We start from the raw sequence: 23,743 nt of genomic DNA on the forward strand, positions 1-23,743 counted from the left end.
TTTTTTACGGTTGACATACTCTCAGAGAAAATCGCCCATGAACCTGAATATAAATATATTGCTGCTGCGGTCTATTATTTATCGGAATTTATAGTGTATATTCCTATACACATACACAGGCAGACCGGTGCACATTTTATATGGTGCGGTGGACAGCTTTTAAATAAAATTTTCTGTATCACCTACCTGAATTAGGATGGCCGTCGCTGTTGGGTCTCGCTGAAGGAGCTCCATCTCTGGCCTCCACCTCGAGGGCGTAAGCACCCTGCTTTTCACGATCGAACATTACTTTTGTGAAGATCTCGCCGGTCTCCCTGTTGACCTCGAAGTAATCCTTGCCCTCGTTCCTATCGCTCTCCACCACGTAATATGTGACCTAGATAAACAACACGTGTAAAGTTTATCGACTTCACCTACGGTATTTCCGCGTACAAAAATAACTAACGAGGGATTATTCGGAATCTCGCCGTACATCTCCCGAGGAACATAAAAATTACATTTGTTTATACTAACTTAACCGAATAATCTCGGTTAAATCTAGCGCGGCAGCGTAAATTATAACAAGATTTCTTTCTATTTATTTAAAATTTTCGTAAAACATAGCACAAAGATTTATGAAATTGTAGTCTAATATTATATTCGACACACACATATGTATCTATATAATTTGAATATTTTGTTTTCAGATCAATGTGTGCTGTGTACTACAACTCAGCTGTTGCACGTATCGGTGAGTGAGAAATTGTTTATTTTATAACATTTTTATAGCGGTAATGGGGCGTATAATAAAAATATTAAAATACTAATATATTTTAAATATGTTATAATATCTTATCCGCGATTAATATTTTTTGACAAAAATCAGCTGATAATTGTCAAAAATATTAATTAAATTAAAAATATTATAACATCCCTTTCTAAAAAAGGCATGTTAAATCGATTCTCGCAAGTATCGGTGCATTCTCGCAAGTACCCGGATATCAGACGCAAAACGAATGAGATAATCGTGCGATTAAACATCGGCACGGTAATATATACCTGTCGTTAACGCGTATATCCATAATAATGCTCTCGTACGTGATAAATTCAACGCCACTCAAACACGATCGTGGGAATTGCGTTACTCCGTTACGGAGTTTATAACGTTCCTCGCTCAACACAGCGAGAATACCTACCGGTTTTGCTGTGCATGAAATCATTAAAGTTTCGACGCGACGATCTAAGTTACAGTCTAAAGCACCCCCGTATTCCCCAATTCCCGGCCGTTCTTCCGCCTCTCACCCTCAATCAGGACTTCGACGACTGAGCTCCCTTAAGTCCCGCTCAAGTGCCCCGAGTCTAGCGCGATACGAGTGTGTTCTTTTGTTCTTTTGTGCACTCTCGATGCAATCCCCCTGCAATTGATTCACTCGAAATCGGATCTGCGCGATAAAGAAATGGAAAGACCTGTGTCGATGCGCCTTTTCTGGCTATATCTTTCATTATGATTGAGAGCTAATTTTCTCAATAATATTATTTTACGAACGCACGATAAATACGACGTAAGCCTATAAAATATATCTTGCTCTTTCTTTGATAAATTTAATTGCATTCTATTGTAATACTGATATTTCAAATTAAAAATACCACACTGATATAAAATTAATTTTATCAAAAGAACATCGAAGTATTTTATACATACTTATATTCTTCCTTATTTTTTAAAATTATTTCTAGAATTAATTGTCTTTAAAATTGACAAATTTCTAATTACATTGCAATATTTTAAATTAAAAATATCCTACTGATGAGAGAATTAATTTTATCAAGAGAATATCAAAATATTTTATTTAATATTCTCTTTCATTTTAAAAATCAACAAAGATCGATACATATATCAGGATGATGTTTATTTATTAATGCAACTGAAATTTATATATGATTCGCTTCATATAAATTTGCTTTATATGATTCGATACATATTACTACGAAGTGTGTTTAAATTTCAAATATTTAGTTAAGGCGAGCCATGTATATTGGAAAATATTATTTTTTTGCTCTATATTCTCACAGTTGAAAGACATGAAAAGGAAGGATGTAGAATCAATAAGGTAAAGTTCATATCGCGTGTTCACACGTTGTCTTGTTAAATAATTGGCCAAGTATCGCAATTAATTGATTATTATCGCTATGTGTGTCGCCAGAGTACGTCGATCTGTTTCACTATGTGCAATAATGCTTGATATCGATTTACCTGATTATTGGGGAATGTCCCGTCCTTGTCGATCGCGTTCACCTGGGTGACTTTGCTGCCCACCGGTTCACCCTCGAGTACGGTTTCCTGTTCTCGTTCGGTAAACAGCGGTATCTCATCGTTGACATCCTCCAGCATGATGTACACGGTCGCTTCGGAAGCGAGCTGTTGAGCTCCATTATTCTGAAGGAATAAAATTGATTCGCGATTACAAAATCTCAGACATATTTCTCGACGATCGACACCCTTTATTTTCATTGATTAAATGCATAGGAAGTAGAATTGGAAGTACAATTGGAAAATATAATTATGCTATACTTCGGAAAATTATTACTATTATCAATAGTCAGATTGCAACGTAAACGTAACAAAGATTAGGAGATTATTCAGCGGCGCCGCAAAATTAGATATAGATTTTTTTTTTTTTTTTTTTTTTTTTTCTATGAAATATTCAATTGCGCGAGGATCTTCTCAGATGCGACGGAAATACAAGAAACGAGCCGTACCTCCACTCGTATGGTGAGATTGTACTCCTTTATGCTCTCATAGTCCAGGGGGTGGTTAACCTTAATGTCGGCCCAAGTCACCGATTGGTCGGGGCGTTGCTGAAGGTAAAACGTATGAAGCTTGTTCGTCTGAGCCGTGGAACCGGGCATTAAGTGGTAAAAGACCGTCGGATTATTGTCGATTCCAGAGCTGTCGACACACACAAAGGCACGTATTACAAAGGCGCGCTATCGGCTGCCCGGGAGCGCCGTGAACGGCTTAACGAAACGGAAACGGAAAACGGAAAAACAGAAACGAGAACGGAAATTTCTAAGGTAGAAAAGAAAGAGAGAGAGAGAGAGAGAGAGAAAAGAAAGAGAGAGAGAGAAACAAAAGGAGCTGATATATACATATCATCGATATTTTGAAGATGGAACAACTGATATCCTTTACGTGACTCGGGAATCGAAGGACGATTGTTACATACTCGGTTATGTAACAACGTTTGACCTGCCCTTTTCGCGAAACGATATTGGTTGTTCCAGTTTCAAGATACAGAATATACAGGAATGCCCCGTGGCTAAAACGTGATCCCCTTTCGCCAATACCATCATATCTGTATTCGGATCGCACATATCTTTAATGTTAAATAGGAAAATTTGAAGTTTTATTTCTATATAAAAATTGTACTTGTTATTTTTATCATGCTAGGGAATATATAATTACATTTAATGAAAAATACTGAGATACGCGGATGCAAGTTTGCATTGGTAAATAGAACAGTATTATTTGGAAAAATATATTGCTTAATTTTTTATCAGAAGACATTAATTAATGACGTATCTTTAATATATTTAGAAAGGCAAATGCATCGAATAATTTTATATTCAAGCTTTAAATAATAAATTGATAAGTATTATTCACAAATATACATATATACTCTATAATAAATTAATATAAATAATAAATACACTTTCCAGAATATATTCGAACAATAATTTTAATGTCTTGTTCCTAGCTTTTGAGTCGCGTTAATTTCAAATTTATTTTAACATTGATTCAATCGTTCAATAATCATTCAAAGTCATTTGATGAGAAAAACAATTATACAAAAATTAAAATTCTATTCAATACCATTTAATCAAATACTTGTCGAGGAAAGATAAATATTGTGTTAGTTAATCTAAGAATTCGTAGACAAAAGGAACGGCGGATGTTTCAGAGCATTCTGTATATATGTATATGTATATATATATAAAACTATATATTGTTACTGCCAATATAACGAGAAGAAAAATAAATTTTGAAAAGATATTGTCATGCCATGTGTCGCATACGCGCCATCATATACGTACACGATTAAAGAGAAAGAGAGATTAATAAATAGATAGATAGAGAAAGAGAGAGAGACAAGTATAAATAGGGTTTTTTTTCTGTTTTTTTAAACGCCCGATTGTCATTATAGAAAAAAGAGACTCCTTCGCTGGGGCGTCAACACATCTAATAATAAGGTAAAACGATTTCTCTCGTAGAGTAGAGAGTTTACAACAAAATCTCACTGATCTCTACACATTAAACGCTCATCATCCGCATGGTTATCCTTGCTCGAAACCGATATAATTTCACGGATCTCCGAGCAGAATGCATTATGGAAAAGTGAGTTAATCCGTGAAATAAAAAAAAAAGAAGAAAAGAAAAAGATTTATGTACACAGTCGCGCATGAACCAGCAACATGAAAAAAACTTCATCTCAAACTTAATTTACGGAAAAACTATACTGCTCACAATATATGGGTCGACTCATTTTTCCATAACATTGTTTTTTCCTTTATACAGACGCGCGCAAAAACTATAATTTCAACATATAATGAACACATCGACCTACAGTTTGCTACGCAAATCGAAAATTGTACATGGATTAAACGTATTGAAATTATATCGATTGACATGTGACAGCGATCAGTGGAATGATTTCTACCTAAAACGCGTCACACGTTTTTTTCTTTTTTTTTCGCTTCCCGTCGTCGCCCGCGTTCCTTCTTTTTCCCTTCCGTTTCTCTATTTGGTGCGCTTAATTAACACACACACATTTGCGCGTGTACATATAAAATCGTATACGTGTATAATAATAATAATATATGTATATACGCGCGTATTGCATATAACACATTCACACAGCGATAGCTCTTGCCGAAGAGCGGCCATAATCCTAAAGTTAACGCAGTGAAAAGACATGTACGTATATATATTTGTTGCTCTCTAGCTACACATTCGTCCCGCTTGCTCGCGCGAGCTAATTACTATCCCCAACTCTGTTAATTCAATAGCAAAGGTGTTACGTTTCAATTGTATGTGCCGTGTTAGAATGCGCGAGTCCTGCTCGAGGAGCTTCGCGGTTGAATTATTAGTCGATCAGACTGTTATTTGTTAACGTCTTTATTGTCTGCTAATATAGTTTGCATGTTTCGATATAATAATTTTATTCCAAGTTTACCTGACTGACGAATCTGATTATTAGAATTTATTTTAAAGATATGCAAGAATGTAAAACTGAATATATTTCCAAGCATGATTGTTTATTATGATAATGTCAAAGGAAATGGGCTATCAGTTAAATGTGTAAGTCGATAATGCGAGTAGTTCACTCGTAAAATTCGCAAAATTCTTCTTGGCGATTTAAATTGCCACGGCAATTCCATTACCAGTGAGTTTAAAATGTTAAAACCAATATATTTGTTGGAAAAAGACATAAGAAAGATATTTGCAGAATGGCCCGATGGAATAAGAAATTAGCGTTATTATCTGGAAAACGTATTTTACATTTCTTTCCTAAAATTTATTAATCCAATTTGCGATAACTGGAAAATATTCTAGTAATGAGATACGAAAGATATTATAAAGCATTGCAGAGAAGAAACTGTTGGATAAAATTGGAAATATTAACATTAATCATGATGCAAAATCAATTAAAATTGACATATTAAAAAAAATAGCTCATTGTCAGTTAATAAATTAATATGTATAATTGATCTGTATTAAAAAATACATATAAATTAAAATTCTTACTTAAATAATTTACCATTTTACACAAATATTATTGTTTTGAATATTACATACACAAACACATGTATGTATGTACACTGTATATTTTTTGATATTTGTTAAACAAAGTTCCCAACGGATTATTATATATAAAATCATTAATTAACAGAGTTAATTAGTACACAACGTATAAATATTTACGTCATTAAATATTTCGTTATATATTTTCAAATTTGATGAATTATTAAAATTATTTCTATAAGTCATGATTCTATAACATGAAGTTTCTAACTTTAATTAATCTCGTGATTAAGTATCGGATAAAAGATGCAGGATAAACTTTTGTCTTGGAAATTTCGTTTCAAAGAGCGATTATCGCGCTTTGGATCAATAAAAGTTACGTAGAATTCATTAACTGCAATTGGTCTTTATTTACTAATTTGCGATTTGCAGAGTGCTCTATTTGAGATTAATTATTTCAATTGCGCATTATCGCCTGGTCTCTAATTCGATTTGAATCAATTAAATTAATTATCTTCTCGAAAACGCACAAGTGTATTCAATAGAAATGATTACATTAAATAGAATTATATATAATTAGAATTTAATAATATATATATTATATATTTTGGATTTATATAATTAAAATTCTTATAATTTTTAATCTTTGAAATTAGAATTTGATGTTTTGGAATTTTCCTAAACGTAAAATGAGATACATTACAATTATCTTAATCTTGGAATAAATTTAAACATTTTCAAACATTTTTTAATTAATTTCTTGGATTATACTTGTCTTAAAAAAAACAAATAAATTAATTCGTTTTGAGCAAATTAGATTTTATCAAGGATCGTTTTTTACAAGAATTTCTCTCTTAATTAATCCTTCTCCCTGAAGATTCATAACAGTCTGATTCAGTATAATTAATTCTCATGTGTTTGAGCTTAGCTCGTTAATCGAACGTATCTCACGATTGTATTACATGCTCGATTATTACATGTTCGATCGTTTGTCGTCTATGTACGCGTTTGTGTGTGTGTGTGTGTGTGTTATTATGTGTCTAGTGTGCGTGTGATGCGTGCATTTCCTTGTCCCGCGCGTACGAATGACGCACCGCGTATACGCAGCTGTCGTGTCATCCGTTAGACATCCACGAAATGTCCATTGATAGGAAGGATTTTGCTCTCTTGAGAGGAATCCCTCCCTGATTCAGAGGACACGCGACCGAAATTGACAACGCCATTTGTCAACTCGAACACGGGCGCGACGTCGTTGACATCTCCGTACGATGTTCCGAAATCATCGACCGTAATTTTAATAATTAATTATTACCAAAATGTTTTCTTGCGAGCAATGTAAAGTTTTATCTTCAAGTAAAATGTTCGAGTACTCTAAAAATTTTTAAATCATGAAAACAAAAATAGAATTTTTTAATTAGTATAAATAAGCGTTTTAATCTAGTTTTTGAAATTAAATAAAGAAATATTGTCTCGATTAATTATTTAATTTATGAAATTTAACTATCTCTTGAGATATTTATTTAAAAATTTTGAAATAAATCTTCCAAAATTTTGTTCTTGGGGGAAACATTAATTTTAAATTCGGAAAATAATTATCTATTATTAAAAATTACGGTTAATTCGGAGAACATTTTATATATATAAGATGTTTTAAGAAGAGGAAATGAAATAGAAATAAAAAAGAAAAATAAATTTTTAGGCGAGTTTTTCGAGATTTTTCCTCGGCAAAAATTTTATTTTATAGACGAATGTAATTCGAAAATAATTGAAAGATTAAATTGTGTCGTCTTTTTTTCGCGTTTTAAAATAGCTTTATTCCTTAAAACTATTAAATTTTAATATTAAATAGATCTCTCATTAAATTTATGTTAAGAAAGAATAATCTCCAAAGTCGGAAAAAATACACAAATTTCTATTATTGCATAATTTCTATTATAATTTCTATTATATGATTTATTATATTATATAATTTCTATTATATGAAGATAATTTTCTCATTTTCCGGGTAATTCAGACTTTGTATTGAGCGCGTTATATAATGGCTGCTTATAAAAGTTAACTCTCAGACTGCCTCTTTTATTATGTGCAAATTACGAACGATATCAAAGTGCCAATATAAATGTCAATTACGAAATTATTACTTTTTGCTGGAAGGATATTGCAAATATACTACCAAAAGATACTAGAATAAGAAATAAATATTATTAGAGAAAGTAAAATCTTGAGCGCGAGAATAAAAATGAAATGTCTATTAATTTTTGTTGCATATTATTATAATTAATTTAATATATATTTTTATGTTAGACATTAATTAATATATATTTCTTTGTTGAATCGTGAAATAATACTAATGCGTTTGATATCGCGATCTACCTTTGTCATTTATGTTTTCTACTTCAAAAAATGTCTCTCTCCGATATATTTAAACATAATATATAATTTCCACAATATAAATAAAATTATGTAGATAAAGCAATCCCGCAAAAATTGAATTAAACGTATCATTAAACATTTTCGTCGGTGCAGATATAAATACTGGATTTCGGGGGAGTTAAATGTAGCAAACATCTCCAGCCATTGTATATCATGCTTAATGAGATCTGTGAAAGATTCAATCCTCAGACATCGTTCTCCTCGAGCGTTAGCGAAACGAACTCGTTTGTGAATACGCAAAGATCTGTTAAGTGCTCGTGTTTCGCCCGGAGCTCAATCATTTAAGTCGCGCCGTATTACATTTTGAATCCGTCGCCATGTTAAGTTTGCTCGAAGACCAAGATATTGCGAGAGACGTGCACTATCTCTCCTGTCCTCGTCGCTTAACTTGGAATGGAAAGTGAGTTTCAGCATTAAAATATCATTTCCCACGGATATATTCTTAAAACGTCGTCCAGAGATCTTAAGTCACGTTCGTCCTGGAAGCGAGAGACGTCTCTTTCGAACGCGATCCGAAACGAATTTATATTCGGATTTACTAGAAATTACATTAAAGCGTAAAAAGATTATGTTTGAAAAATGTAGCAGAAATATTCCCGCGAATATACGTTTTACGACCAATTTTATTTAAATAGGCGAAAGTATCTCCGAATTGCGGAAAATGCCACTTTTGTACGGATGGAAGGATTTTCCTGTGAAAAATGCTGGCATCTTTCTACCAGAGACGGCAAAACTGGCATGGCACGACGTATTTTATGTTTAATCCCGATAGCATTCTTTTTTTTTCTTTTATCAACCATATTTTTCTGGTCTAACATAAAATCCATGTGATACTATCTATTTCGTTCCGAGAGTAACAGCCAACGGGATTTTAATTCATGAATCATATTTATTTGAACATTTTTACAGTTGTATGTTAACGTTGAAACGATATATAAATATAATTCCATTATTAATGAACTAAATTGAATTATTCTATTTTCCTCAGTGAAAATTTTAATGTTTGTAACTTTCTGTTCATAATTTCTAACGTAATTTTTAATTTATTGCGCAATATTAGAAAAAATTTATGTAAAATATTTAAAATTTATTAATGTATAATTTTATTATTAATTTTTTAGTATTATTATTAAATTTTTTTATTATTAAATTTATTAATGTATAATTTTATTATTAATATATAATTTCACAATATTATAAGAAAGAATTTATATAAAATATTGAAATTTTATTATATGCAATATATCTTTAACGTGCCAAGAATAAACGTTATCAAAAAATTGTTAATTATGTAATCGATATATTTCGATAAAAAGTTCTCGTGTAATATTTTTTAAACAAATTTATTTCCACTCGCACATATACGGCGACTTTTCCCGGATTCGCGAAACGGATAAAACAGATATCAAAGACGTAAATAGTATGAGTGATTCATTTACTACCGCCACCCATAAACGCGCGATACATTTTTTACATTTTTTTTCACGTTTGTCGTGCAAAAATCCATGGAGTCGCCAAAAGCGCCAAACGCGACCAGCAACGGTGACGAGGAATAACGCGATATATTGGACGAATGGACGGTAATATTGACACACGTGGACGTTTTCGACCATTAAAAATCGCAAAGGATACTTTGTCGCAGTTTAACAGAATATGAAAAAAAAATGGCAATTGAGTGGTGTGCGGTACGCGATGTGCGCATCGCGTTTTCATACGCACACAACTCGACACAGTCTGATCAATATTGAATTCCAAAATACATTTCCAGCGGAACTAAGTGCCCCGATGTGAATGTTCAATTTAACACGCACGATTATAAAAATAGCAATATATATGCGTAAGCGCTTGTGATTTTTGCTTCAATCATTTTATTGATCTTTCTATTTATAATATATATTTATTATAATATATATATGTATTTATAATATATAAATAATTATAATATATGTATATATAATATATTAGAATATATTGATGAAATATATTTTAATATAAATATAACATATTATAATATTATAAATAAATACATATTATAATAAATTACTCTAAGTTTTATCTTGTTAGATTGCAAGTTGAGTTTTCATTGCGTATAATTATTTTAGACGATAAAATAAACAACCATGTTGAAGTAAATTTATTGTAAATAGACCAACAAAAAATCTTGTATGTCAATCAATTCCAAGACATTTTTATTTAACTAAAAATGTAATTTAATTATATTATATACTAATATATTTAATATCAATATTTAAAAAAAACGTGATTGATAATAGCCTTCGATTAAATTTCTTCGAAATAAAATCGATTGCAGTATTGCCAAAGAATTTGTCATTAAATGAAAAGGAATAGAGTATCTGGGACACTATATAGAATATCAAATAAATAACGGTTTCTACTATCAGAGACTCCAAGCTGTTATACTCAGTATTCCGTAGCGAGATAATTTCGTTCAAAATATAATTTTTGCAATATCGAAGCTGTCCTGCAACACTCATTTAAAATTCGTTTAAAATGCGGAATATATAGTGTGGATTAATATCTGCAAAATATCGAGCAGCTTTGAAACGCGCGATTAATGTCTCGGGATATGAAACAGTGCACAAACTCGATCAAATTTCAAGCCATCACACATAAAAGGCTCTAACAATGCCATCATTTATTACGTTTATCATCTTTGGAAAATTGCAACCACCAGTGCCATTATAAACTGTACATGGCCAGAGATAGCACGTATGTTAATATTTCGATTTTCGATTGTATGCGCTAATTAAGATCATTAACACTAGCCATGATTAATATTCTTCAATATAAGTATTTAAAGATAAAATTATTAATTTATTTAAAGACAACCGCGATTTTTATAATGTAATATTGGGAGATTAATATAGAAAAAAATATAACGTTAACTTATAAACATGTGTTTCTAAAATCTATATCGACACATGTGAACATGCAGGTGCCCAGACTCTCCGAAATTCTTTTCGATTTTTATTCATCCAATTTTCTCTCACAATCTTCACATTTTGAACTTTCAGTAGTTTTCGACAAATTTCTTATGAAACAAAATTCGCGGAAATTGGACGGTCAAAAAAAATTGTCTCGTTGCTTTAAAAAAAATCATGTCGATTTACCCATATTGGTTCACACGTGAAATTACTTGATGCTAAATATCAGCTCATTCGAGAGCTCGTAATATTAATATCGATCGATCGTTTGAATATAAAATCTCATTTTTTTTTCTCCTCTGCGAAATTTAATCCGATGTTTATTAATAGCGATCGAGCCACATATGAAATAAACTCCACGTCACCGTGTGCGACTTTTCGCTGATTAATTCCGATTGCTCGTTAGCGGTGTCATCGAAGCCGAATGTTAATTTCGGAGAATTTTCACATTACTGTCAGAAATTAATGGCGCGACCGTGCTCGTGACGAATGGCGGCTTTGACGATTTTAATTGCTCGTTATATGTGGACGGGACGTTTGACGGACGATATTATTGCGTTCGCCTCAAGCGGTTTATATCGCGCGCGTGATAATGTTGGTTAGTAAAACAGGAATTAGTATAGCTCATAAGCGTGACCCTTAAAAGTCCGAAGGTTTGCGTGTGAGAGTGAGTATGTGAATGTGCGCATGTTACGTGTATACACGAACAAACTACGTCAAGTATGTGGGCAAGAAGCGAGCTTGTACAGGTAAAAGACTGTCGCACAGTCGCGTGTAGTCAAAAGTTATAGTATAGAAAGGGCAAAGTTTAGAGAATGTAGATCTTATATTATATATATCCCCACTCGGTGCATAACCGCTCCTGAACCCTTGGTGCGCGGTGAGACGATGCAAATGTGTCCATATATGTATGTGCGTGTCCTGTATGTGTGATTATGAGTGTTCACGTGAGCATATCGTTGATCAGTTCCAATACAATTTTATCGAAAAATTTTTTCACGTTACATAAAGCAATCTTTATTATCTTTATTAAGCGTATAAATTCGATACATAGAGATATTTGATTTGATTATTCTCGAAAAAAATGATCTTTTTATGACAATAAAATTATATTGGAAAAGTTTGATCCTTCTCGGGTGTCAACTCACTCGCCAGAAGGATGTAGAATTGTTTTCGTTTCGTGTATAAATCCATAATATCTTTCTCTTTCCCTTCTATATGAAAAGAAAAGGATAAAGAGAAAGAGATCCTCGCTAGTCAATACGTGAGCATTTCGCCGGTCAATTGTAGCGAATGCTTTTGCTCGCTCAATTTTAATTGCAGAGGTAAAGATATATAAATCACACACTACACTATACTGTCCGACGTATACGAGATACGGTGATTCCAGCAATTAAAAATATGCTCTAACTATATCTCAACTCAACAAATCTAAATCGTCTGCTCGACTTGCTATCGAGCGACGCAATAAAAAAGAAAAAAAAAGATTGTCGCCGACAAAATGACACTACGAGAACACACTACGCTCTCGAAGAAAATGGAGAAAAAAATGGAGAAACAAAAATCAGAGGAACGTGATTGCACACGTCGTAACCTAACGCAAGAGAAGCAATTGACGAAACATGCCCAAAAATTAATTACGGCATTCATGGAACGTAATGTCGATGATTGGATGAAAATTAAATGCGTGTCCTGGCGACTAACCAAGATTTTGTGAATCGTAACGATTTACAAAAAAAAAAAAAAAATTAATAACCAAACAGTGAGTGTCGAAACGAAATAATATGTATGTATGTACATATGACATACTTGAATATATATATGTATATGCTCGATATTGCGACTTGTCTCAAGTCAGGCAAATCGGAAATAATTATAATTGCTCAAGATCGCATTTACGGCCACAACTACTTGACAGACTCGCGACTCCGATCACCGATGATTAGAGTGACGAGACGTCCCAAGCAGGAACGCATATACAGCAACGAAAAAACGAGACCAAAGTAAATTTTGAAAAAAGCCAATCCGGTGCGTGAAAACGGAATAATTCAAAAACGAAAGGAGACACGCACGATTGAGTGAAAAATTATGAGAGACAAAATTATGAAGAAAAAAACGAGAGACAATGGTTGGTCAAATCAATAATATATATGTATATATAAATATACATAAATATATATATTTATATATATGTAGTTTCTCAGGGGGAAGCAAATCTATTCGTATAAAACATGCCCAAAAATATGTTTACGGCACACACAACAAATGTATGAAAGATAGATATAGGTAGATAGATAGAGAGAAAGTTCTGCGTCTAAGTCCGTCGCGAAAAGTTTTCGTCAAATTAGCTGGCAATGACTTTGTAGTACGTGATACCGCTATTAGAATCGCAGCGCAAGAAACAAACACGTGACTTAAAATACCCATTGCTCGTTAACACGCTGCTTGGCACGAATTGATGTTAATGCGTTTCTTGCTGGGCCGCGAATTCCCGACGAGAGAGAAAGAGAGAGAGAGAGAGAAGTGATTATCGGCCGATGATGTCAAAGTATGTGTGTATGTATATGTGCGCGCGCGCGTGTATATATATTCGATGATATCCCTGCGTGTCGAGACTCGTGTGCGTGGTCGCGACGTTGATGAGGAAAGTTGGCGGAAAATGCCAAACTAACGCCGAATAATGAAACGTTTTGCTGCATCCCTTTCCGACTGCCATTAAACCAACGTCCTAACGAGTAAACTCATCGGAATTAATCTTTCGGAACTGTCACTAACGTTGCTAACATTGGTTTTGCCGGAATTCGTGTCAACTGGAGAAAATCCGCTAGAATTTTATTTAATAATATCTAATGTAATTTAATAATATTTAATTAAATATTTAATAATATTTATTGTATTTGGACTAAGAAATTAACGTGACATAAGAGGTTTTATACAATATAACAAACATCTCTAAGAGAAATATCTATTTTATTACATTTTATCTTATTTTAAGACGATTAAAATTTTTAAAAATAATTAAATAAAATAAAAACTTATTGTACTAAAATTATTAACATTTGATTAATATTAAGAAATTAAATTGTACATAATTCTTACACGAAAAGAGAAAAAAAAGAAGAAGATAAGTAGAGAGAATTTTGTATCTCTTGCTCTTTAAAAAAAAAATTGAAGCAAAACTTGCGTCAACTTGTAGCGCTGGATATCTCCGTTAAAGTACCCGTAAAAAATCAAATTGGCGCGTGTTCGGACCAGATAAGCACCCCGGGAATATTTGTGTGGCGCGACACACGGAAAAAATTCGTTCGAAAATGTACAGTAAAATTACAATAAAATGCGCATACCATCTTGTAGCGACAGTAGCGTGACGATGACACCTGGCACTTCTCGCGTATACGTGTACGTATGTAATTAGCCAATTCGTTTTCGCCGAAAGTCCGGGAGACTACCCGTTAAAAGCGATACGTCAAGCGCAAACCACCCATTACTAACATTTTTTTTTTTTCGACGCGGCTTTCGCTACGTTTTCGTTACAAAAAGATGCATCGGTCGATTCTATTTTTTCCCTCCTCCCGCGACTCGTTCGCAATATTTTTTTAAAGTTATATTTTTATTCGAAAATTTGGGCTCTCTAAAAAAGATGGCGGAGAATATTTTTTCAATTTTTGTGAAAGAATAAAAATAATACGAAGCTGTATTGTATTTCGAAAGTTGATCGTCCAAATTGTAATATTTTAGATAAATTAATATTTTTGATTGTAATTAATTTTGCTAATCGACTTTCGATCGATCATTTCGACAATACGATACGATACAAAATTTCCGTATCCGTTCTTTACGTTTCGCGCGAATTAATAGTAATTCTCAGGACAACAATGGGCAGGACGAACAATTAATATTTAATGCAATAATAGCCGGCTCTACCTGTGTCGATTATCAGGAGCAACAATGGGACTCGCTCTTTGTTCGGAAAATTGCGCTCTAGTGATAAATACGCGCGTCGAGACAGGCTCCTCTTCTCTAGTAATGTTTCTTATATACATATATATATCCTTGCGAATTACAAGTCACGATCTCCGAGTGAGTGAAAGGCAGGGTCTTTGATCGCGTTTGTTTATTCAATTTAAGTGTACATAGGAGAAAGAGGCGCCTTCTCGTTACCTTGTGACGGAGAGGAATTAAATCTCGCCGCGGTATCGATTAAAGCTCCACCGCGAGAGAGAATGAAAATGGTTTTGTATCTGCCCGTGTCGAGAGATGCAACAAAACGTTTCGAGAACGTAATCGGCTCGGCGGGAAATCGATACACAACCGCGTCATTTGCTGCACGCTAAGTCGAAAAAAATGAAGCACTATAACTAGACCGATACCGCGATCGCAAATAACTATTCGCATCATAGAAAAGAGAGGGTACATCGCGTCTAAGAATGTGTGCGTATTGGGTGAATGCGAGACGCATTTATATATATACAGTGTTCCATTTTAATTAATATTTAGTCGAATATCTCTGAAACTGTGGCTGTAACGACAAAGTATTTCATACAAAAGATAAAAGGTTTCGAAAGGCAGAAAAAAGTTAATAATCTGGAATTTTAATTAAGCTCCTTTTAAATGAAGTCCTAATTTTTTTAGATAAATTTTTAGATATTGATTCCTCGCAGTATTCGGCATAAAAAGTTATGAGGGTAAGATGGCCAAAAAATGAATAGTTATAACGAGATATTTAATTTGACATAATTTTATATAAAATATCTCGTAAAATGTTCATTTTTTATGATCTTATCTCAACATACTTTTATGCACAAAATAATGAGAGAAATCAATTGGTATATAAAGAAAATACATAATTGTTTTTTTAAGAAAAAGTATATAATTTGCAAGTAGCAACTACATATTTTTTCTTAAAAACAATTATATATTTTATATATCTTTGAATGAATATGAATACGATTTGAAGCAATGGTTCTTACATGAAGTTTTGCGGACAAAATTAGAATTTATAAACGCATTTTAATGACAGTATTAGTACAATGAAACATTTTAATTATTGAATGTTATTGCTCTGTATCTGCAATGGTGATAATCAAGATGAAATTAATTAGCCTCTATTTATGTAAAAGAATGATTATTAATCTCTATCCTCGTCAAAGCTATCTATTATTTCTTTATCCGCCTCTCTTTAAAAAATACTTCGATGCTTTAATTTTCTTTACATTAAATTCACATTCGAGAATCATCGCTCTAATATTTACAATCCTAGAACTTGCGGTATTTTTCACGTACCCTCTCCTCCTCTCATTATATACTCCGACATCCGACATTACGTTTCTCGCGATTCAACCTCTCCCTGTATATACAAGTATATTTCTACGATGTATGCGAGCGAGCGAGCGAGTAGTGGTATATATGCTTGTGTGCATGTATGTATGTGTGTTTGTACGTGTCGAGATGCGTGTAATATGGATTCGTACACAATATCAATTAACGTGCACAAGAACAATACTGCCACGAGATTTGCGTGCAGGGCGGGTTCGTGCAGAGAGCCGCACGGAGCATTGACAGTGTGACAGACCTGGCTTTAATAGACACAACTCTAGCCCCGACGGCCATGTTCTCTTTAATGTAGATCGGGCCGTACACTACGTAGTCCCATACGGGCGGATTATTCGCACGGTCCACAACGTCAATCTGTACCTCCACCGTTCGCGACAAGGGTGGGTAGCCCCTGTCTTTGGCCATCGCTTCCAGCTTGTACGTCTCGCGCTATGCGGCCAGACCGCGTGTATATAACAAACGGGAACAAAAAAAACAACGGCGTTAGTGTCAAGGCGCCAAGGCTCGTCGGCAAAAGGTGGGAGAATAACGTCGTTGGTTGACATATGTCGTCGCTCTTTGTCCGATGGTGTTTTTCGTTTTCTCTCTTTTTCTTTTTGAGAGAGAAGAAAGGAAGAAGAGCTGGGCGTGTTCTCTTTCTTCTTTGCGTTCCCCCAAGTTTTGGCGATCACCCCCCGGTCTCGGGTCTCGAACCTTCGCCTGGAACGCGCGTCATCATGCGTGCACGCACTTCCTCGCCGATATATGCCTTCGGCTATACAAAGGTATTACAGCGAAAGAGACGAATGCACGAATGCGTGTATTAGTGTAGCTCGTACGCAGGCCGGAAGCTGAATGAGCTCTGGATGGACGATCGACGACACCCCCGGACACCTGCATTCTGCGCAATTAATTACGCAAAAGGGCACGCACCAGGATCTCTCTCGCTACATCCTCGCCTAATTATTGTATACATTTATATTAGCACGCTAGAGAGAAAGAGAGAAAGAGAGAGAGAGAAAGAGAGGCGCCAGTAGGAAATCCCGCTTTGCCTTCCCGCGTTCGCATAATTATTATAATAATTATTATTGCGTATTATTATTATGTCCGCTACGATTTGTCGCGCGGCGATCGCTGTGTCTGTCGAATCTTTGAAGACGCACGGTTCCTTCTGTCGCTCTTCTCCTTGCCGAAAAAGCGAGAGCCTGTTCAATTTTCAAATCGAGCGAGTCTGATTATGTAATATAATTAAAATCCCGAGATAAATTTATAACTTTTCTTTATATGTAAGTTTGATAATTAGAGAACCGTGTCTTACGTCGTTTCACCTACTCCATTTGAAAATCAAAAAGCTCGATTATATTTCCGAAATGATTGACTGCCCGATCGAACACTCGCTGCCTCCAAATATCGTCGAAGAGCGATCGCCGCGGCTCGCTACAGTATATGTTAGGAAGAGATAGTGGTAGTAGTAATAGTAATAGAAGTTGTTGTAGTAGGAGAAGGAGTGTCCGCCAATTAGCGATTTACCGCGCCGCGCTTAACCATAAGTGCTTCCGCAACCAGAAATTAAGAGAGAAAGAAAATGATGTGTGTGTGTGTCTTGCATTTCTATGTGTATCTAATGAGAGAATTAAATTAAAGATCAAAAATGGAAACTAGGTAAATAGAAGGAATATCATTAATCAAGAGAGAAATTAGCTTGAATTCGTAAAGTAAATTCGAACAATTAAAGGGAATCGAAGGCGATTTTATAGAATACGCGAGTAATAATAATTGAATTTAGGTGAAACTGAAGGAAAAAAAGGAAGGGAACGAAACAAAATTTAAAAAAAAAATCAAATTATAAACCGCGATCAGTAGTGATACCGGATAGGAGGGACAGCACTACATGGCACGGCACGGCATGTCACGTGTCTTGTCTCGGTCATGTCGTGGCATACAAACCTGGCTTTCACCGACGTCACTATAGTACCCACTGACATATTTTCTTTGATGTGAATGGGGCCGTATACATTCGCATCCCACACAGGTGGTTTATTGTTTCTGTCTACGACGTCTAACTCAACGTCCACGTCTGCGGACAAGACTGGCATCCCTCTGTCGGAGGCCCGTACTCGCAGGCGATAGCTGTCACGCTAGTGGCAAAACATTGGGCCGTCAACTTACAGAACACTTTTTTTTTCGGGAGTTGGCGGTTTTTTTGTGATTTTTTTTCGTCACTTTTTATACTTTTTTCTTTTTCTTTTTTTTTTTTTTTTTGCTTTTTCTCGTTTCCGATTTCGTCTTTTTTTTCTGTTGGAAGTTTTACTTGGAATAGAGCTAAGGCGTCACTCGGCGTCGAGCGCGTCCACACGAAATAGTACTCGATGGTCTTTCTGCTTTTTTTATTCCGCGAGCGAGATTGAAAACGGAAGAAGAAGAAGAGAGAAAGACAAACAAGATAGAGAGAAAAAGATAGAAAGTAAAAGACAGAGAGAAAGGACCGTGCAGTCTCGTAGGTATCTCGATGGATTCCATTGCGTGTTATTTCGGTGATAAGTTCGCCGTCTTCCTAACGGATGAGAATTTTATGTATATAATTTTCCTAATAATTTTCTTCTTCAATTCAAATCATAAAAGTGCATCACTTATAACAAGATATTTATGCAATGAACTCAAACATGCCATGAGGTGAATAGTTTTCATGAGTAGTTTTGTGAGTATAATTGCAACATACACGTGACGTAGCATGATGACGATGATGATGCTGATAATGATGATGTTGATGATGGTGATAATAATGATGAAGGTACTACATCGCCGACTTCTGTTGATTAACATAAAGCAGTAATAATATATCGATACGCAAATATGTGCAATCTGTAATCAGTTTCAATAATGAGTAGCTTGCGAATAATCGTAAGCGAGTGTAGACGATGTAGTTGTGACACTATACTTACCTGTGGAATGTACAGGTCTGCATATTTGAGCTCATTGCTAATTATATTGTTAATTGATTGTCACTAGCACAAATAATTTTTTGTCCGTGCGATACGTATTTGATTTTAGTTTAATTTTGATTATCAAAGATATCTCGATAATTCCATAACATCGTTTAATAATAAATCTTAGAATTGAGATTTTAAGAAACGTGAAAAAGTGCATATACACAAGAATTGCATTGAATGCTACAAGTAATGATTGCATGGAACGAATGTGTTATGTTTATCTTTGCTCATCCGAGATAACACGAAAGCGGAAAATATACTAGATATTCTAGAATTGTTTCTTTTCTTTTTATAATTTTTTTTATCTTCTTACAACTAATATTTCTTTTCATTTGTATTATATAAGTTTTATAAATTTTTATAATACATTTTATTTTTTTTACTGGGATTCTAAATTTTATTCTCTGTGCACACAATAAAGTTTTCATTTAATTTGCAAGTATTATTTTTTTCTCTGGAATATTTTAAATTCCTATTAACATGTAGAGATATCCAAGTATTTATATTTAAAAATCAATTGTATTTTAATTCTAAAATATCTAGTATAATAAAATAGCGGATGAATAGTAATATTGGAGGTAAACAGAATTATAGTCAAAAATATTTGTATTATAAAAAATATAATTGCAGATACATAACTAAAAAAATTTGATACAATTAAATTCAATTATATAAGATTGATTAAATTTTGAAATTTTGAAATTTTAATTTTTAATTTTTTAATATAAAATTTGTTGAGATTCTATTCATCCGCTTACAAGGTTAACATCGTGATTTTTATCAAAAAGAACACATTGCATTATATTAATTATTTGGAAACCAATTTTATGATCGGTATTTCTCCAAATGAATGTTTTAGGAATATGTTTGTCTATAATTGAAATCTTGCTATCTCATAAGATTAATAATGAGATCTATCGGCTTCCTGGAACATTAAAAATAATTATTGAAGCTGTTCCAGAATTTTGTATAACATTGATCCGACGGACGTTAACCAAATACTTTTTTATTTTATTAAGAAATTTACATAAAAAAAAATAGACGCTGCCTATTGTGTGAAATATAATACAAAATTATAAATATTAAATTAAATATGATGTCATGTAATAGGTTTCCAGCAAGTTAGTTCAGTTCACTTTATTAAATCAAATTGATAATACGAATCAGTAAATTATATAAATTCTTAAAAATCATTCAAATATTACGTAAATTTAAATCAATTTATCCAAGCTTTTCAATCTCTTACACATTAAAATATTAACTTTTTCGTTTAATCACCTAAGTAGCTAAGATTCTCTTACAAATTTGACAAATTTAGAGAGATTTAAGCTTTTTAGTGACATCCGTTATTTACGATATATACTTGTCAAATGTCCGTCGGATATCCAGCATCGCGAGAAAGACAAATTGATAGGTCACCGATGGTGTAGGATACCAGGCATAGAAATGGCATCCTTCACCTACGAATACGTACGAGACCAGGACAAACGAGCGAAAATAGCGCGGTAGCACACGTGTGTATGTACATAAAAAAATATAACGCGCGTGAAAAGGGAAAAAAAAATTTTTCGAACGAAAACATTTGAATAGATTGACGATAGAGAAAGATTTATAGAAAAATTGAGCGACAAGAAGAGAAAGAGAGCAGAGAAAGAGAGAGAAAAAAGAGAGTGACGTCTCCGAGTGACAACAATAATAACAACAGAGGCAAAAAATCATCGAAACGATATAATGTTGAAATAATCGAACGGAAAGGCGCTCTAGTATTTGCAACGAATATTATACTTTTCTTTTGCGCATCAGGTAACAATGCTGTCACATCATAATGTGTCTCGATGCAAGATGTGAAACACAAGAATATAGATCCTACTTACTGGAAAACAGCCCTTTTTTTTTGTTCATCATCAAATCCGAAGAAAGTAAATGGTGCAATAAACACAAACATAAACAATAAGAAGTTGAAATTAGTTCCTTTACGAAATCAATCAATGCAGGCATTTGCATGCAAGCGAGAATGCGATAAAGAGGCATCAGGAGAAAGGATCGGGAAAAAGGAAGGAAAAGAGAGGGAGAATAAAGAGACAGAGTGAGAGAAAAGAGAGAGAAAGAGAGAGTGAAAGGTTTGTTGATGAGGATAGATGTGGAGATTTCGAAAAAGGGAAAAGGGGGGGAGGGTTATATATATGGGGGATGTCGAACTCTGGGGATGGGAGAAAAAAAACTATGACGACCCCTCGTCTGATACGTTCTCGTTTTTTAACGACACTCAAAAACCGATGGACGTTATTTTCTGAATCGTCGTGATAGTGATAGTTATATCCGCACGTTTGGTTTTTTCCGACTATTATTTCACTTTCATTCGCTTTCTTCCCGTTTCGTCACGACAGTGGTATGCCGCCCCAATCACAGAAGAAAAAATGTCACACCACGGACAGTTCTCTTATGATCTATACATATGTATATGTATATATACATTACTAAAGCGCTCTCGATCAAAAAATACTTTTCGTATTCTTTTCCTTTTCTTTGTCAGTCATGTCGTGGTATACCGGGAGAGTGGGATGAAAATTGGGAAACATCAGAAAGAGAGAAAATATATTTAAGAAAAAAAAAACATTTAAAGTAGAAAGATGTAGAAAAAACATAACGTAGAATAATTTAAAAGCATAATAGGAAATGAAGAGTAGGAATTTAGGCTTTGTTTTTCATGTACAAACCGATTAACGAAAAAAATAGACAGATAAAGAAATTAATTAGGAAACTAATCAACGCATCAAAATCAGTAAATCGATAATTAGCAGTCACATATTTAAGAAATTAATTATCAACATAACAGGAAAATACAAAATGCAACATACGAAAAGTATATACACTTTTATATAAAAAAACAAACAAAAAAAACTAAGAAATTAAAGATAAGAAAAGAGAGAGAGAGAGAGAGAGATAAAGATAGAGAAAGAGATAGATAGAGAGAGGGAGAAAGACAGGGTAAGGACGGATGTAGGAGCGAGAGCGAGATCCGTTCCTGTAAAGGAATCAAAAACATATCATTCATATAAAATATGCAAGCATTGTCAAAAATTGTTTATGTCTGATGCACCACAAAATGCGTAGAGGTTGAAGTACACCGTACGTGGGGCTCAAAAAATGTCGTTCCCACCTGCTCCTGGAAGTTCAAAAAACATCACTTCCCTTTTGAAAAACATTCACAATTAATAATGTTAGTTGATTAATTAAAGATCATATTAGTTTGCTCCGAACGTTTCCATTTCTTTTTTTTTATCATCACATCTCTTATCTCATCATCGTGTTTTTTATCACCGTCTTTCCTTTCCATTCTTTCCCGTTTTTCTCCAACGCGTAACACGTACAAAAAAAAATTAATTATACATTTTTCTTTGATTTACTTTTCGGGAAAAGTTTGAAAAGTACACACGTTTTTTTCGTGTTCGATCGGCACGTTTGGGTCGATCGAAAATCATGATTGGCGGTACAAAATCGGAAATCGCGGTAAAACGAACAACGGAAATTTAATTTAAAAAGAGAACTAGAAGGACGGAAAAGAAAACATGTACAACGCGTATGTTTTTTTGTTTTTTTTTTTTCTTTCGACCGCTTACGATTCGTTTACGTAACTCGACGACCGATTCTCGACGAAAATTGAATGAAAAACTGGACAAGAGGTATCAAAGCTTCGTTTGGAATCTTTTTAAAAGGTACTCGCGCCGCGAGTATGTTCTCAATAGAGAGAATGAGAGAGACAGAGAGAGAGTGTTTTGTTGCAAAAATAGCCCGAACGGTCGATCGATTCAGGTACATGAAGCGTTTGAGGAAATCAGGCAGTAGCTAAGTATTTACCATAGTGAACACATTGTGCATATCAATGGGAATTAAAAAGTTCTATACATGTGCCGTAAAAAGGAAACTCATTTCGTTGCATATTAGTGATGAGAGAAATAATTGCCGACCAAAACGTATATTAGTACAAGTTTATCCGCTCAGCAACAAAACGGATTCGTGTTAAATATAATAACGTAAGTCAACGCAAACTTATACAATATATCGGCAGAAGGTGTACACTCAAATTTTGTATTTATACGATATATCATATATGTACGTATATATATAAATAGATATAGTATATACTACGTATAGCCTACGCATTCTCCTGGGACACGCGTGCACTTATTCAGGACGAGTCTATATCTCGCGATTTTAAATAATTTATCATAAATAATTAATAAATAATCACGAATAATCAATCACGAAATATCAATGAT

General features: G+C 33.8%; 2 protein-coding genes across 14 annotated transcripts in view; one reads left to right on the forward strand and one right to left on the reverse strand.

The window, feature by feature from the left end:
- LOC145945944 (uncharacterized) overlaps positions 1-23,743 on the forward strand; it is a 415,644-nt gene that overhangs the window by 315,853 nt on the left and 76,048 nt on the right. For all 3 annotated transcript variants that reach the window (XM_083055254.1, XM_083055252.1, XM_083055253.1), the window contains one exon: positions 687-730. The gene's annotated coding sequence lies outside the window, so the exon portion shown is untranslated. The remainder of the gene's footprint in view (positions 1-686; positions 731-23,743) is intronic.
- Positions 1-23,743, reverse strand: part of LOC145945928 (neural-cadherin) — a 197,915-nt gene that overhangs the window by 119,438 nt on the left and 54,734 nt on the right. For 6 of the 11 annotated variants that reach the window (XM_083055209.1, XM_083055207.1, XM_083055208.1 and 3 more), the window contains 5 exons: positions 22,564-22,629; positions 18,421-18,611; positions 2,740-2,929; positions 2,234-2,416; positions 187-376 (listed from right to left, as the gene is read on the reverse strand). In XM_083055209.1, the coding sequence (XP_082911335.1) occupies positions 187-376; positions 2,234-2,416; positions 2,740-2,929; positions 18,421-18,611; positions 22,564-22,629 (820 nt within the window). Of the gene's footprint in view, positions 1-186; positions 377-2,233; positions 2,417-2,739; positions 2,930-16,732; positions 16,924-18,420; positions 18,612-21,337; positions 22,261-22,563; positions 22,630-23,743 lie in introns of those variants that run through there. The other 5 variants (XM_083055212.1, XM_083055211.1, XM_083055216.1 and 2 more) reach the window with 4 other exon arrangements.

Source organism: Prenolepis imparis, unplaced genomic scaffold (genome assembly GCF_030444845.1).
Source record: "Prenolepis imparis isolate NDT839.2.m4 unplaced genomic scaffold, iyPreImpa1.0 SCAF_15, whole genome shotgun sequence".
In the NCBI taxonomy this organism is placed as follows: Eukaryota; Metazoa; Arthropoda; class Insecta; order Hymenoptera; family Formicidae; genus Prenolepis; species Prenolepis imparis.